The sequence below is a fragment of the Scatophagus argus genome, chromosome 15, assembly GCF_020382885.2.
Source record: "Scatophagus argus isolate fScaArg1 chromosome 15, fScaArg1.pri, whole genome shotgun sequence".
NCBI lineage: Eukaryota > Metazoa > Chordata > Actinopteri > Scatophagidae > Scatophagus > Scatophagus argus.
This window is the reverse complement of record NC_058507.1, coordinates 10,239,388-10,256,269: the sequence shown is the minus strand read 5'-3', so window position 1 is coordinate 10,256,269 and position 16,882 is coordinate 10,239,388. Positions and strand designations below refer to the sequence as shown.

The following is a 16,882-nucleotide window of genomic DNA, read 5'->3' as shown; positions in this document are numbered from 1 at the left end:
CGCTCTTCCCAGGAATGTCTGCAAACTATTACATGTTTTTTCTGCCAATGGAGGCAATCATCGCATTTTTTAGCTTTATGTCTGTCTATAAGTGAAGGCTTTCTGCTTGACTTCCCTTTAATAATCTTGAAGTCACAGCAACTAAAATCATAGCATATTCTCCTTTTAGATATTTCCTTTATTACATATCGGGCTAATATATCACAAAAATCCCCATCTGAACTCAGACTGGAGAAGCTGATGTTGCCTGGTATGAATGTTAAACCATTATCATACCAGAGAAATCACTGAATAACTGTAATTTTGATGTTGCTTACACCTAGACATGGAGTGCAACTAAAGCACAGTCTAATCTAATCCTGACTTTCCCACCTTTTATGGCTTGTGTGACCTCTCACAATTAAGAACAGTCTGTGTGTGTTTCTCATTTCAGCATAGTGTAGTGCAGTTCAACCAGAGTATTTTTAGCTTCTTGGACTGTGTTCATATAAAATATTTTTAGATGTAAAAACATTGGCCTGGACACAAACCTCTCAATCACCATTGACATGGCTTCTTAATTCAAACAATCATTAATCATTTCAGTCTTCACTATCAGGCTGGGCAACAAAACGGCAACAACGCAAACACAAAGCACGGGGAAGAAACAATCGATAAATACATCTCTTCTTGGCACAGGTATGTAATGTTGGTATGCCACTAATGTCTAAAGTTTGGTATATATGTATCTAGACTGGGAGGGCAGACTTCAGAACTTGCGTGGCAATGCACTGAGCAACATCAGGTCCATGTTAATGCTATTTCTCCTCAACAGAGTGTCATTACATACTTCACCATAAGACATCAACGTCTCCAGAGTGTCCACCTCTCATCGAAGTTAAAACTTTTCCTCCACAGCTGCGGCTTCAACCACACTGATGCAATCTAAATCCACTGTAGGTCTTCTGATAAAGTTTAATATCATTCCACACAGTTCTACACACACTCAGTATTTACAGAGGTACGTGTTACATTAGATTACCCAATATCAGGTAGGTCTTGCTGATTATGGTGACAGCCAGATGTCTAAAAGACAGACTTGAAATATGTCACAAAAACAGCATTTAACAATGCACTCAATGTTTGTGACAGCAAGGAATAACAGTGACATGATCCACTTTGTTATTTCTTCTGTTATTGAATTTATCAGTCCACGGGTTGGAGTGGGCAACTCTTAGTCCATGTCCTCTTCCACAGGTTGCGTCTTCACTTCGATTATTTTTGGAGGTATGTAGGAACCCATACCTGCGGCTCTCTCTGCCTCTGCCTGGGTGTAGGGCTCCTCTCTGAGCTGTTTCAACCTAGACAGGGATAGAAGAAGAGGTAAGCACAGGTACAGTTACAGGGGACAGACAGGCCATTTGAGTTTTAATTTGCAGTCAAGAAATGTGAGCATATACCATAGAGGACATGGGTGGGATAAGGCGCCTTACCTTTTTTTGTGCACTTTACTTTTAAAGTGTTCCTTCAATGATCTCATATCCACAAAATATCTCCTACAAGACACGAAGTGCCACGGTGTTAAAGGCTAACAACAAGAAGCAACATCAAAATCAGTTTTGCAAGAAGACTTGAGCACAATTAAGACAGATGGGTACACGTACGCGCAGTGTAAGCAGTAATGTTGTGCACATCCTGTCACATCGTAATCCACCTCCTGATGTAGCAGCTTGGCAGCAGTGGCAGGCTTCATGTCGGAGTGGATCTGGTCCAGGTCTTTGGTCCTGCGCTTTGTTTTTAAATTCTTTGTCAAGGGCTTCTTCTTGTGGTTTCCAGTTTGCTTGGACTTCCCCATGGTAGATTCTACAGGACTGGACCAAATCGGCTAACCTGCAAGGATCAACACAGACAGACACCATTATATCTGTCGGGTTAATTATTACACCACAATTTGGCAATATCATCAAAAGATCTGTTAAACACGCTCTTACTTGACTGTCAATTAGAAATCAGAAAAGCAAACAAACGTAGAGGTTTTAAAACAAACTTGCTGTTTTTGTGTCACCAAATCGAGCCTTGTTTAGTAAAATTTACGCCCAACTGAAATTTTCAGGTCAAGATAACCAAGAAAACGGCGGATTTGCTCCTTAAAACACGTCGCATATCAGTTTTAGCTTTGCTTACCTTTTACACGTGCGACCGAGAAGGACGAATTTTATTTCCGGGTCAACAAAAGTAGAAGTTATACCCGCTCACCTGTAGAGGGCGCCAGATACCACTATTTAGCTAAAAAGTTAGAAAAAGGAAAAGGAAAAAAGAAAATAATACCATGCTGTAATCGTGACAAAATGAGCAGGAAACGAAATTACTAATGAAAAGAATATACTACATATAAATTTTACATAAGCATATGGTCTTTATGTTTCTCTGCTGAGCCTCATATATAATTAAGTACGTTACCTATTAAGTGAAAAACTAAAATGCTCTGCATCATTTCACAGATTATATAGATAGATACTTTATTGATCCCGAGGGAAATTCAAACAGGGCTTAACAGGGTTTAACAGGGTCTGTTAAAAATGAATTGCTCAGTGCGATGTTATTTTTATACTCTTGCAAGTGGTAGGCAGGTAAGCTGCTCAACTATGTGATATGTTACCTTCCACCGCTCTTTGTAACTTTTATATGATCTCGACTATATGGAAATAACAAAATGATACTAGAAGTGTGTTTATTGTTGTAATTTTATAAGCTGTATAATCACCCCAAGATGAAATAGCAGTACTAAAAAGAAAAAAAATCCCATGTAATTCGTTAACGTTCTAAAGGCTAGATGAACTGATGTTCACCCTACTTCATGGAAAAAAGGGGCTACTTTTTTAATTAAATTTAATAAATAGATTTTCTTTTTTCACACAACAACGACTAACATCAATAACAACAACCTACAAATACCGATACCGAGCAATTTAAATTCACTCATCTACGAGTGTAACAATTTCACGTTCTCGGGTGAAGTTTAACTGACATATATAAGTATTCCGACAGTACGTGAAGGCAGCGTCAGACTGCACTGCATACGCGCCGTGGCGGAGAGTGAAGATGGCGGAGAATAATGTCGAACCAGAGCACGAATGGAGCGACCGGGCCCTGGACACGGCCGAGGACACTCTGGTTGCAATGGAAACCCTACTGGCCACACTGAGAGCCTTTGAAGACGTGCTCAGGCAACAAGAAATATCCATAGCATCATCCACGGAGTACTGCGACAACTTCTGTCAGGTAATGTGTACATGCAACATCGATGCTACCATTAGCCCAACATTAGCTCGCTCAGGATTGTTTTTCTCACAGCCCGAAAGCTAGCTAATCTGCAACTGCTGCTGGCCCGCTAGCTACCCGATCAAGTTTATGGTTGGTTTATGATCGCGGAGCAGTTGTACAGCGTTTATTTTTGTTAACATTCACAGATGCATCAGATTTTACTCCATATTAATTTACCTTGGTATTATTGGGATACCTGTAATGTACATTAGCAGATGAGAGATATGTTGCATGTTTGCTGGTTTAAGTTCATACAGTAGGATCGTCTTACTGTCATTGATTCACCTCGATTAAGCTAGCTAGTTGCGTATTATTTTAATGTTAATGGGAAAACAAGAAACCAGACATGCGTTTGTATTCACATGACATGCTCGCAGTTTGCACATCATGCAAAATTGCATGTGTGTGGGGCGGGGCGGCACCGCGAAATGTTTATCCAAATTTACGAGCTAGTTGGGGCGTTTAGCGACTGCGAAATGAAAAATTATGGACATTTTAACAAGATGCGCCTATGTTGTATCCTTGTATGGGCTGACAATGTTGTGGATCTGCCATGTTGTAATTATACTCTCATTGACAATGGAGATGCACTTTTATTTGAATTACACTCATTCCCTTATGTCATAGATTTGTCATATTAACATTTGTATTAGGGAAATAAAATCAGGAACTACTACTGCTTTCCACGTTCTTGAACACCAGAACTAAAAAAAAAAAAACCAATCAAGCCCCTAAGCAGTTACCAGTTTCATTTTCAGTGCTTATGCTAAAGTACATATAGTCAATCAAGGAAGAGCCCCCAGGGAAACTTGGTTAGCAGCCAAAGCTGATTGTAGAGAAAAGTCATTTATTTGCCAGCACACTGATAATAGTTGTGTGTTAGGAAGATAGTGGCTGTTGTTAAAGGATAACTTTTTAAAAACTTTGTCTTAAAGCAGTATTTGCATGCCTATTTGTAGACTGAATTAATTTAATTGACTTTCATTCTGGCCTTTCCAGAATCATCCAAAGCTTTTGTGGCTTGTATTTTAGTCTAATTTGGATGGGTTTTTTGTTTAATATGACACAGTAATGACATTTTTTGTGTATTTTATCTCAGATTTATTTTCTGTTCAAATCGGAAGTTGTCTGGATGTAATTAGTGCGCTGATATAGGTCTCCGGGGTTGAGACCTTATTCTTGCTTTCCTTTGAGAGAGTGCCGTATATTTAGACCGGGGGGAATTAATTTGGTGCCGTGGTAGACATACGCACCAACCAGCATTGTTCCTGCTGTCTGGCAAATGGGACTCGTGGGATGTTGGTAGTGATTAGGTTTTAATGTGTGTAGCTGCATAGGTGTCACTGGTTTAGGCACACTGATGTTGAATCTTGTTTGCCTGGGGACAGTTGACAGTAAAAACAGTTTTTTACCACAACACCATTAGTGATAAAGGCTGAAAAGGTTCAGAACTATTCGACATACCTGAATTTGTTTTTCTTTCAGTAACATTTCATGTTTGTATAATTCACAGAAATACTTTTTTTGTGTTTGAAATTTTGGTGAATGAAGGAAGGGAATTAAACTTGAATTCATTAGAATAACATTTCAGTGAAAGTATTAGATTAGCTGTAAAATAATAAAATGATAAAATAGTGAAAAGATGTCACAATACACGTGTCTCTCCTTGAGTTAGTTTTTTAAAGTGCTTTTTGGCTCACTATTGAAGATTTAGGCTTGTCATATGCTGTACAGTCAAGTCCCCTCAGACCCAATCAGGAGCATCTCACACCTGACAGAGTGTCAGCAGGGATCAGTCAAGTTTAGACTAGTGTCTCCCCAGGTGGAGATCCCAGTTCATCCAGATGAGTGTATCTCTTCCGATCCCCTCTTGTGATCACTGTTTTAAGTATCAATAGTCTTTTTCCATAACTGTTTTTCTTTATTGTTTACATTTTGTGATGTCTGTGTGTGTTTATAGGCACTGATGCACTATGCTGGAAGTAGGAACTCCATGGAGCATGGTCTGCCTCTTCTGGAGGTCTACTGTCTGTCAATAAACTGTTTTGCTGCAGCCCGATCCCACCTAACTGCAGAGTCCGACAGAGTGGCCCTTGTTTTGAAGAGACTAGCTTTGTGAGTACATAGTATGGCGTGTACACCTTGCAGTTTGTCTTGTGAAGCACACTTATTGGCCAGAATATGGTTTAAGGTGAAAAGCTTGGATACATAATAGCTTGGCAACACAAGGTTTGAGAGATTGAACAAACAGCAAGCAACACTACCCTCTAATCCCCCATCTGTAGTTTGCTGGCACTTGGCAAGGTGTTATGTTGCATTTCACTTTAAAAGATACAGTGTTATTGTCATCCCTTTTGAAAATTTTATCTTAAAGTGTGTGCACATTTAGCTTCACAATTCAATTCTCTGTACTTGTATATAAATAGGAAATCCTGGATTATGACTATAAATATTGTTTCTTAAATACATTCAATATTGAAGAACATTTTGGGCTTTTGTTTGCTGAAGTATACAATAAGGAACATTGTAGATACTTAAGAATAATATAATTATGACTCCACATTGGAGTTTGTTGTAACCCAGTATGTGAAACCAGAGTGCAAATGCTTTCATCAAGTGAAATACTACTAGTACTTTTTTTCTTGGAACCCACATAGAGTACACACTGACTGGTTGTTACTTTGGATTAGATGTGATTTTTTGCTCTGCTTCAACATACATTAATGGGCTCATGCTGCTAATGCAAAAGGCAGCCTGTCTGACCAAATTCACTGGGCATTTATTGACAAGACTTACATAAAGCTGGATAGATATTCATAATGTCTTATGATTAATTTCCAAGCCCACACACTACAGCTCGGGTCACACTTCTTCCATCTGCAGATGTTCTTGCAGGAAGGATGGGGATTGTTTCAGTGTTTACAGCTGAATAAAGAGGATCTTTTAATAGTTACTTTATAATGGCTAAATTTAACTGCTGGCAGATGTGAAAAGTATGTGAGACATCCTCAAAAACATGTCACCACTCTTCATGGTATCTGCAAACTAAACCTGTTTAATGTGAAATATTGAAACTGACTCTTTTTAAACATTAATGCAGAGCTAGACAATACTTTGCTGTACCTTCAAAAATTTCTGACAGACAATGGTGTGTAGTTTCTCGTTAACTAGAATATAATAGGACCGTCCAGAATTATCAGAATTTGCAGAAATGATTATAATCTTGTTTTTCTTTCTTGCAGGAGCTGTTTTGAACTGCTGCTGTCAGTGCCTGAGAATGAAATCCCATATGAAGCCTGGGTTCAATTTCACCACTCAGTTCAGGTAGAAAATCTTGTTTCTCAGCACTGTTTGCTGATGGGTTGCATATTTAAATCCTATTCTCATGACTTAAGTCAGCAACTATTACGCGAAAACACGCCAATCTGTTGTGTCTGAGAAAGAATTTAGGAACTTGATTATTTGTGCCTCAGCAGGTGTTACTGAAAGCCTTCTGATAGGAGGCCAGTGAAGCATGAGAACAAACGCCCCAAGCTGGTAAAGAGGGTGGTGTTTTTGTTTCTGTTTGCCTCTTGTTGAGTCTAAACCACCAGTATTTATAACCTTTAACTCTTCTTTTATTGTCACTTTTGTGCCTCGAAATGACAAATAAAATGTATGAATAAATGCTTCAAATAATCTTAAATGATTTAAAGCTATAAATTTGACAAAGTCTTGAAATTATTTTCATCCATCAAATTTATTTGTTTTTTTTTTTCAAAGTAATGAGCATTTCAGTCTCATGGTGTGGCTCTAGATTTCAGGACTTGTTTGCAGTACACCCTGTAATACCTGATTCAGCTTGTACAAGCTGAGAACAACCGTGATTCACATGAAGTTATAGTAATGGCCTTGGGAACGTATTACCACTCTGGTATAAAGGTTTAATAAAGAACTATAATTGTCTTTGCTTTCAGAGCAGTATTGCTGCTGAGTTGTACAAATATTTCTGTTTTTTTTTTTGTTTTATATAACTTCGTTTGTGTGTTTATTTCAGATTGCCCACGATACCTTGTTACAGTATGGAAGCACAGACCTCCAAGCTTTACTCCAGATCACAGGAGAGGGAGGAGCGTGGAGCAACCCTGTACTTACTTCTCTCCTCACTGGCCAGCCCACCAACCCAGAAGAAGGTTGTAATCTAAACTTCACTTAACTTGGCTGCTTAATTTGGCCGTGACAACACAGAATTCACCTCATACTGCTTAATGTTACATTGGCTTTGTTGTAGTAGTTTGCTAATCAGATTTTCTTTGAATTCTGTTGCTAGTTGATGCATACATCAGCTTGGAGGGCGAGGGTTTTATGGAGATGCGAGTGAAGCACCTGGAGAAGATGGGCGAAGTGGCCAAAGCGGTGGTGCTCGCCAAAGCTTGCACTGAATGCAGCTTCATCTCCAACCAAGCAACTTTTCGTCAAACTTATGTCGCTCTGCTTTGTCACCTGCTTCCTAATGAAGAAGCCATCATGGAGGTATTACAGCACTTTGTTTTTGTGAAGTCGGGTAGGAATAGTTGCACCAGACTTAGCTTGCCGACATTATGGTACGTGGAGGATTGTGGGATATTCTAAAGGTAAAATGCAGAGTACAAAATTCTATCCGTGTCGGTGAAATAGTCATGATATTCAGAGATTGTGCTGCAAAAATAAGCGACTTACACTTTCCTTTTCATTCATCCTGGCGAGCTGGTAGACTGTGGAGTAGTCAGCTGATTTTGAACAAGCAGGGTGGTCTAAACAGTTAGATAAAACTAATGGCTAAATGTTTGAAATGGCTAACTAAAAGTGATGGCTAAATGGCTGAAACCTCCAGCCTCTGCTCAACACACTGTTGCTATATTAAAAGACATATGGTTGTGACAGGATGTGCTGAGGGGTCACAGCGTGCTGTGGTTTCCAAATGAATAACAGCGATTCTCTCCTGGTACTATAAAATGGACATTATTAAAAATATACATATAAAAGGACACATATTTGGATTTCAAACCTTTTTATAATAAATATGAAAAAGGTGTCTATTTTTAAGTTTATCTGCACTGTCTCCAAAAATAGAACCCCAAATTTACATGGAAATTTCAGTTCCTGGGTTTCAGTTCGGTTCAGTTCAGTCAGTAAAACTTTCAAGCTTCAGCAATTCACTGAAGCTCACTGTGAATTCATTTTTTATCTTTTTTCTTTCTCAACCATTTGAAAACGTGCCATATCTGTCAATTGAGGCACAGAATAGTTATGGTATCTTTAACGTCTTTCTACTTTTTTCTCTCCTGATCTTAAGCACAGTTAGTTGATAGTGACTCAGGCAGTGGTGTGTGCATTTTGTTTTCCTATTGATTCCTCCACCTTTTCTTGGTATGTTATGAGTTAAAAACTTTGTGTATCTTAATTTAAGTCATCATGATTTAAGAGCTGTTGAAGGATCACACCCACATCATTCCATTCTTACATCTTGGGTGTGCTGATTAAACAGCCCAGCCCTCCCCAGGAAGAAGTGCTTGCTCTCCTCTACTGTCACTTAAACATTTGTGTTTTTGTTGAGGCTTGTGGGAGGACGATGATTGGCAAAATTCAGGTCAATGCTGAAAAAAGGGACTGAGGTTTCGTGTGTGCTACAAGTTCAAATTGGCTGTGTGTGAATAGTGTAAATACATGAGTGTAAATCACCTATTTCAGCACAATACCACATTATATCAGTTCTTTAGATAATATAATAATCGCTGAATAAACAAAGTTTGCACCTGATATTGGTGTGGCAAGAGAAAAAGTTGGTGGCAGGGTTTGCTGTGATTCCATCTCTTCTCTGAAATCCCAAATATTTCCAGGGAAGTAAATATCCTCATTGTCTTCTTTTGCTTGCTTGCCATTACCTGACTGATGCTAGTACTGTTTGTTCAGGAAGGAGGTGTGTTTGAAATGAAACGGTGACTACAGGGTTAAATAATCTCTCATCTTAATTGTGCTATGTTGACATGCAGTGATTTAAATACTTTATGTGTTCCTGTTGGCTTACTTTGTGGAACTCGACTTGTCAAGCACACAACTTTCAAATGATCTTCTGACCAAGGATGGTTATAAATTGATTGTTTTTAATACCTAAATTTCATTTGGAGCAACTTGGAAGCGAGTGGATTGACTGCAGGGATGTACCAGTCAAACTTTCTTTCTCCCAGCACTGATCCAATGCAGTTTGCTCTTTTTCACAAATAAGATAGGGCTTTATTGGTCCTGCAGTGGGGAAATTCACAAATTTAACATCTTTATCTGTGGACACTGTGCAGAACTTCTTAGAGTCATGTTAAGAGGGGGGGCGGCTATGGCTCTAAAAGGTTGGCAGCTCAGCATGCTTGAATAAATGAATCTAACTATTTAATGAGGTCACATCACAATCTGTAACTGGTCTAAGTAATGTCACTATCAGCACCAGTACCAGTCCAGTGTATCATAGCGGTGCATCCTTCGTTGACAGGTTATAAAAATTGCTCCTTGGCTGTGTGAGAGGCTAGTGGAGTGACAGATTACTGGTATTGCATGTTTGATTGGTAATTTAGAATTAAGTTGTTTGTCATCCTGTTGTCTAAGTTTGAAACATTGTTTTTACTCCTTGAACAGATATCCAGACTTGACTGTAAGGATGTATTGGAGATCACATGTAATTTGGAGACTGAGGGGGAGGAGAACACAGCCTTCATCTTGTGCACAACTTTCCTGACACAGCAGCTTCAGCAGCAGAGCCTTTACTGCTCCTGGTAAGTAGTTCCTGTAGAGGGCCAAGGGGTTAAGTGGACTACATGTATTGGACATTATGTATTTATGACTGCAGTCAAATGCTAATTGAAAATCAGTCTGGATGTCTCAAGTTCTCTTGTCAAAAAGTTGTTTTCTCTGTTACTGTTATGGTCATCCAAAGGGAGTTGACTCTGTTGTGGAGTAAGCTTCAGAGGAGAATAGACCCCTCGTTGATGTCTCTTCTGGAACGCTGCCTTCAGCTAGGTGCCATTGCCAAAACAGTCTACCATTTGCTTTACCTGGTCCGCGTCATTCAGACAGAGGTGAGCCCAACAGCCGTACCATCTGTTTTTATACTTGATTTGAGTTGGTACATTGCTTATTCATATGAAACTATTTTTACAGGTAATGAGGAGGGACTAAACTAAGGAATTTGCTTGCTCTGTATTATCATAACTTAGAGATAAACAGAGCAGAGGAGAAACATTACTGTTAGTACAGTAAAAGCTTCCAAAAAGAGTAAATTATGACTATGATTCATGTAAAATGATAGACATTCAAACCCTCGGCAGTTTTATCAGTTGACAGTTACAGTGAAGTCTATTCAAACAGTGCGATTATATCCTCATCAATGTTGACAAAAAGATCAAAAGGCAACTATACTCAGGTCTACTATGAACAGAAATTAAGAAGAAAAAAGAATTGTGAAGCAACAGACGGCATGAAAATGCAGACATATGGTCTGCAGTGGAGTTAAGCTTTATATTACAGCAGTCTCAAGACTACAGTTTTGGCCACACAAAATACTTCTCCAGTTATATTTAAAAAAACGCAGCAAGCTCTACAGTAGTGGAATTTCTAAAACTACAGAATTTCTGCTATGCCAGAAATATCAGAGACCCCCAAAATTGGTCTTATAGGTGATCACTCAGGCATTGTGATTGCATATCAAAAGACCGTCCCAGCAGGGAAATTGCAAGTTGTTTCAGGAGAGCACTGCTCACTTGGTTAATGTTTAATTTTGACAAGTGTCATGTCATTCTCACAAACACACATTTGTTTAATTGACCCAGATCTTAGAGTCCTTGAAAGGTCACTGAATCACCGAAGTCTAATTCCAAGTTAGAAACTTGGCTTAGTCACAGGACATTTTCTTCTCAATTACAAAATTATGAGTGATTTATTCCTTTTTTTAATGCTGGGTTTCACAGAGTAACAGCACAGTGTAATGATCTAATCTAATCTAATTTTTCCACAACCTGCGCAGTGTACATGCATTGTGCATGTAGTTTGACACTGATGTGCCATGCTGCATCACAGCTGTAAACATACCATACTTGGCTGTTCCAAGCTGTGATATTTTTTTATGAGGCTACAGAGATTTATAGTGTACCCTTGAACCCATAGTTTTACAGTACAGCTTCTCTTCCTCCTTCCAAAATGAAGTGGGGAGCTATTAATGTGTGTTATTTTGGCTTTGTTCAACGCTAATAATATGTTTATTTTTTTCAGGCGGAGGAGATTGGGGTGCCTGCCTCAGTAGAACTTTGTGTCAAAGCCCTTCAACTTCCAAAGCAGGATGACTCAGAAACAAGGATCTCTGTCTGTAAGACAGTGTCCTGCCTTCTTCCAGGTGACCTTGAAGTGTTGCGGGCCTGCCTACTCACAGAGTTCCTGCTTGGCCCCAGCCAGGAGGTCTTTGGGTGCCTTGAGGAACTTTACTTACGCCCAGACCAAAAGCATGACCAAGAAAGCGAAATTATTCCCAACTCGCTACGCTGCGAGTTGTTGCTAGCACTGAAAGCATATTGGCCTTTTGACCCCGAATTCTGGGACTGGAAAACTCTAAAGTATCAGTGTATCTCCCTTCTGGGGTTGAAACCAGAGTCAGAAGGGGAAGACGAGGAGGCAGTAGACAAACAAGAGAAGGGTAAACATTATGAGCCACATGGAGTCACAGTGAAAGTAGAATCTGAGCAACAAGACAGGATAAATGGAAGTCTTGATGGTCATGAGCAGAAGGATACAAAGCACTCTTCTAACTTACCAGAAAGCCAAGGAGAATCTGAGGCAAAGAAACAAAAGTTCTGCTGTCAGATTTGTAAGAGGTCTGTTATTGACAACCAAATTGTTCACCACTCCAAAAGACATGCAGAGGACAATTGCCATCCATGCCCTGTATGCCTGCAAAAGTTTAAGAGCAGGAAGGATCTTGTACCTCACATGAAACAACACATTCAGAGTGAAATGCATCTTTACCAAAACAGCGTAAAGAAAGAGGACGTGCAGAGGCAGATGGATGGGGATGATGATATTGAACCAGGAGAGATCACAATTGACCCATCCTTAATGTTGTATTACAAATCCACACATGATCCAGATGTGCTGCAACACATAGTGCAACAAGCCAAAACCGTGCAAGACAAGCTTGTGGACGATGACGAGCATGTAACATTTGAATACATTGACCAACACTTCAAGCTACAGAACCGAGATGAGTATGATTGTCCAGGAACTGGGTGCACTCGGACTTTTAAACATTCCAAGTATTTATACGTCCATTTAAAGTCAGAGCACAAAAGTGATGAGAATGTGAAACATTTTCATCAGATGAGAGACAAGCGGGAGAAGTGTGTTTTTTGTAGACGCCATTTTGTCTCCGCTTACCATCACCGCAAACATCGGAGAATTCACTATGGTGATCGACCTTACTCATGTGTGGTTATAGGTTGTGGCGCTCAGTTTAGTACATCCAATGAACTTGTCACGCACAAACAGACCCATGGCTATCAGCTCAACTACCAGTGTGAGCTCAAAGGCTGCTATGTCACTTACTCCGACCTGGGACAAATCTATCACCATGAAGCACAGCATTTCAGAGATGCAGCATTTACCTGCTCTAGTCCTGAATGTAGAAAATACTATTTGTCCAAAAAAGAATTCATAAAGCATTTATCCACACACAACATCACCTTCTCTGAAGAGGAGTTTGAGGCTCAGAGGAAGGCAAAGCGGAAATGTCTTAAGGCTGTTACTGAAGTGACCCCCCAGCTAAATCAGTCAGTTGATACAGAAGGGATTGTAAATGAAGGTGTCCTAAGCTGTTCCTCAGTAAGTTGTTCCTCCTCTTTGCAAGCATTCGACGACAATGAGCACAAAGCAACAATGACCTTGGTGGCAGTGTGCTTCGATGGAAGTAAATTCACTTGTGGTTTTGAAAAGTGTGGCATGACTTTCTCCAGAGCCAGAGATGTCCAGCGACATCTGAAATGTGCCCACCCAGAACACCTTAAATTGGAGAATAAAGAACACAAGCATGACAAAGAGCAGGGCTCCAAATCTAAAGGAATAAAGACAGAAACTGAGCCAGACATTGAGGAAAAGGGGGAAAAAGAGCTCTCAATTCCATTTCAGCCTGTGAAACCGGGAAAAGAAAGAAAAGCATCCGCTCAGCTCAAAAACAATGAAACAAACACTTCAAGCCTTCAAGCAAAAAATGATGCCCTGAACGAAATTCTAATTGGGCTCAGTAAACTGGACCTGAATTGTTCATCGTCTCAAAGCGTGCCAAGTGAGGCTCCTCAGTCCAACCCAGAGACTAATGCATCTCAAATATCTCTTCATCAGGCCATCATGGCCAAGCCTCCTTTTGTATTGCTTCAGAAAAAACCTCCACAACTGCCTGAGGAAAGGCCTAAAGTCAACTCTGAAGAAGCATCAGTAGCTGATGATGGAGGAGGTGTTGAATCATTAGCCACTGCTAAGCCATATATCTGTGAGATGAGAGGTTGTAGCTTTAGGACTGCTCAGAGTTACAGCTTACTGCGACACTATAATACCAAACATGGCCGTACTGTTGAACAGGCCAAAAGGTTGACTTCTTTGAAAACTACATCTTTTAAGCCTTATGTGTGCCATCTTTGTTCCAAGAGTCACAGAGAAAAACATGTGTTGAGGGCCCACTATATTCATACACACAACCTTAGTGAGACTTTGGTGGACAAAATAAGCTATGCATCTATACGATATGAAGGAAACAAAGACCCTTCAAAGCATACATCTCAGCACACGACAAACCATGATCTAAAAGCGAGGAAGAAGGATATCCCCAAGTTACAACACCAACGTGAGAAAAAAAACTCGATGAATACCGAAAATGCACAAAACTTTGACAATCATTCTCCATCTGAAGAGGAAGCAGAGGATGAACCAGTGAATAGAGAGGAAGACAGTGAGCAGAAGGGAGAAAGTGAGGATAGGACCACTCAGCAGGTCAGAACTACAAGACGCTTAGTAGCCAAAAGTAATCTCTGCTATATATTGGATAAATTCAGTAAACCCTTTCATTGTGTAGCAAAAAACTGTGATGCAGCTTTTTCCACCCAGGGAGGTCTTGTGCGTCACTTACAGTTGGTACATCATTACAATCGCTCTCAGCTCTTGTTGGAGAAAGATTTTGATGCACATCACAGTCCAGAAGTCAGAAAAGAGCCTGCCAAGAAAAGACCTCTTTCAAACTCTGATGAACCTCAGCCCCAATACAAATGCCACTTTGCCAACTGTAGTGCTTCCTACCACCTTAAAAGCAGCCTAGTGCGTCACACTCGTGATTGCCATTCACAACCACCAGAGCTAATAAGGTGCAATTATGAAGGCTGTACAAGAGTGTTCAGCCACGATGATGCACTTAAAAAACATATGCTTTATAGTCACTGTGAGTACTATGATTCACTGGTGGTACGTCTACAGAGCACTCACAAAAAGTCAATTTCTGGATGCCAAAAGAAGCTTATTGTTGAACCACAGAGTCCTCAGAAAGAAGAACCTGGTTCAACCACCACACAGGCTGAGAGATCAAATCCAGAGCCTGAAGTGACCACCCAGTCAGAGGAAATGGGCAAAGAGGCTATAGTGGAGAAGAAAGTGTCGGGAGAAAAAAAATCAAGAAGAAATTCCTTCAGCCGTTTTCTCTTCAGATCTCATGAGGAAGCACTACAGATGTGCCAAGACCGCTGTTTGCGTGTGGCCTACCCATGCATGGTTCAGGACTGTGATTCTGTTGTCACATACATGGGAAGCTTGCACCGTCACTACTTGAAGGTTCACCGCATGCGTCGAGAAGATCTTGTTAAGAATGACGATAAGCTTGTTTTTAATGCTGAGCAGCTCGAGGAACTCATTCAGAGGAAGTCAGCCAGGCCAACAGTAACCGGACCAAGTGCCCCAAACGGAGTCCGCAAAATGGAGTATCAGGCAGAGCCAGAAAACTCAGGGGGGCAGCCTGCACCCATGAGCTTACACTCGATCAAGGCAGACACACAAGATGAGGATAATCATGATTCACTGGGGTTCCCAGAGGAGGAAGAGAAGGAGCCACCACCTGTTGAGAGAAATGGTGTTCTTGTTGGTGCAGACGAGGTGCTTTACGGTGAACCAAGCACTGGTGGGCACACTGAAGACTCTGCTGCAGCAGCACCAAACAGTCAGAAACCAGAGGAGAGATTAAGCTGGGATAAAATCAAACCGCTTCTTCGTCCCGTCACTGTTGACCTCTCACCACCATGCTCGCTGCGCTTTGCTACTGAGGAGGGTCTCCAAGATGTGTCGAGCGCAAAGGATGGTGGTGGGAAAATGTTGAATGGGTCTCCACCATTGCCTACGCCGCCTGTTCGCCAACCGCTAAAACGGAAAAATGAACTGTCTGAACAGCCACCAAACTTGAAAGACACTCAGCCTCGTAGCCCTTCTCCACGCCCTTTTGATATTGGCACATATAAGCCTATGGGCTTTGAGTCCTCATTCCTGAGGTTCATACAAGAGACAACCCCAAAAGACAAAAACACAGTGCCGGTGAAACGGCGAGACTCTTTCAGACGCAGTTGTTCTGTTAAGGAGAACAACCAGCTGGGAATCTCTCACACCCGCAGCAGACGCACTCATTCCCCGCTGCTGAAGCCCCGTGCAATGACTGGAGACTTCACATCAGTCCAAAACTTGAAGTCCATCTTGGACAAAGCCCTTGCTGGATGTGGGGACCTGGCCATTAAGCAGCTTCAGTACCTCAGACCTGTGGTGGTCTTGGAGAGGCCTGTGTGCACCGCCATCACCACCCCACCTGACCTCTTCCCATCAGACACCAACAACAGCAAATTGCTTCTTGGAAGTTAGTTTAACCCAGCACTGTTTCAGCGTAGCTGTGGCTGATTACTTGGTCTTTTCACAAGCTGTGTACCAATATTTCCTTTCTCCCAAAATCATAGTGTTAAGGTTTTGTTTTTTTTAAGTTGCCAAACTAAAGAGTTAAAGATAAAAACCTGCTTCATCAGTGCACATGAAATCCAAGTGTATTGTTTTTTTTATTTTTAGACATCTATCATGAAAGCATTCATATAACATCTATTATGTTAATTCATTAACTGTATATACTGTAGTTCTTTAAGATAAATGTACAGATTTTGAGATTGTTAGAAATGGTCAGTAGCGCATTGGCCTTTTCAGTTGTGTGAAAATGTGACTGAAAAACACTTCCTTACTACAAAATTCTTGAGGATATGTTTGGTTATTTTTCACCTCAGTTTATATTACATCGGTGTTTGGATGCAGTGGACAGATGTTGGCAGACATGTATGTAACACTTTCTAATAAAATAAATGTGGAGACAAATATTAAGCCCTCTCTGAATTGTGTAAGTGATGGTGAAGTGGTGTTTTAGGAATTGTTTGCTTAATTGAAAATACACCTAAGTCTTAAAATCATCTGTGTTGCTTTGTTGTGTGGATGTAATTGCTCTGCCTTTACACAAGTGTAAGAAGAATAT

General features: G+C 40.5%; 2 protein-coding genes across 3 annotated transcripts; one reads left to right on the top strand and one right to left on the bottom strand.

Annotated features, from left to right (window-relative positions):
• Window positions 1–936: 936 nt before the first annotated feature.
• znf593 (zinc finger protein 593) lies at window positions 937–2,226 on the bottom strand. 2 transcript variants are annotated; one of them, XM_046412657.1, is made up of 4 exons: window positions 2,164–2,226; window positions 1,644–1,869; window positions 1,473–1,535; window positions 937–1,340 (listed from the first exon to the last, which is right to left on the bottom strand). In XM_046412657.1, the coding sequence occupies exons 2-4, from the start codon at window positions 1,832–1,834 to the stop codon at window positions 1,214–1,216; spliced, it is 381 nt and encodes a 126-aa protein (XP_046268613.1). In that variant the 5' UTR covers window positions 1,835–1,869; window positions 2,164–2,226; the 3' UTR covers window positions 937–1,213. The 2 variants fall into 2 exon arrangements, with proteins under 2 accessions (XP_046268613.1, XP_046268612.1); XM_046412656.1 differs by lacking the exon at window positions 2,164–2,226 and adding an exon at window positions 1,971–2,157.
• Window positions 2,227–3,021: 795 nt separating this feature from the next.
• Window positions 3,022–16,734, top strand: rlf (RLF zinc finger). Its single transcript, XM_046411990.1, has 8 exons — window positions 3,022–3,261; window positions 5,264–5,418; window positions 6,546–6,627; window positions 7,340–7,475; window positions 7,613–7,815; window positions 9,949–10,085; window positions 10,247–10,388; window positions 11,578–16,734. The coding sequence occupies exons 1-8, from the start codon at window positions 3,082–3,084 to the stop codon at window positions 16,231–16,233; spliced, it is 5,691 nt and encodes a 1,896-aa protein (XP_046267946.1). The 5' UTR covers window positions 3,022–3,081; the 3' UTR covers window positions 16,234–16,734.
• The last annotated feature ends 148 nt before the right edge of the window (window positions 16,735–16,882 follow it).

Bases quoted from the DNA above. Each gene is read 5' to 3' on its own strand.
- znf593 (XM_046412657.1), bottom strand. From the start codon at position 1,834: ATGGGGAAGTCCAAGCAAACTGGAAACCACAAGAAGAAGCCCTTGACA. The intron at 1,536-1,643 runs GTACGTGTACCC...CGTGTCTTGTAG, and splicing joins CATTACTGCTTACACTGCGC to GAGATATTTTGTGGATATGA. The intron at 1,341-1,472 runs GTAAGGCGCCTT...ATCCCTGTCTAG, and splicing joins AGTAAAGTGCACAAAAAAAG to GTTGAAACAGCTCAGAGAGG.
- rlf (XM_046411990.1), top strand. From the start codon at position 3,082: ATGGCGGAGAATAATGTCGAACCAGAGCACGAATGGAGCGACCGGGCC. The intron at 6,628-7,339 runs GTAGAAAATCTT...TGTTTATTTCAG, and splicing joins AATTTCACCACTCAGTTCAG to ATTGCCCACGATACCTTGTT. The intron at 7,816-9,948 runs GTATTACAGCAC...CTCCTTGAACAG, and splicing joins ATGAAGAAGCCATCATGGAG to ATATCCAGACTTGACTGTAA.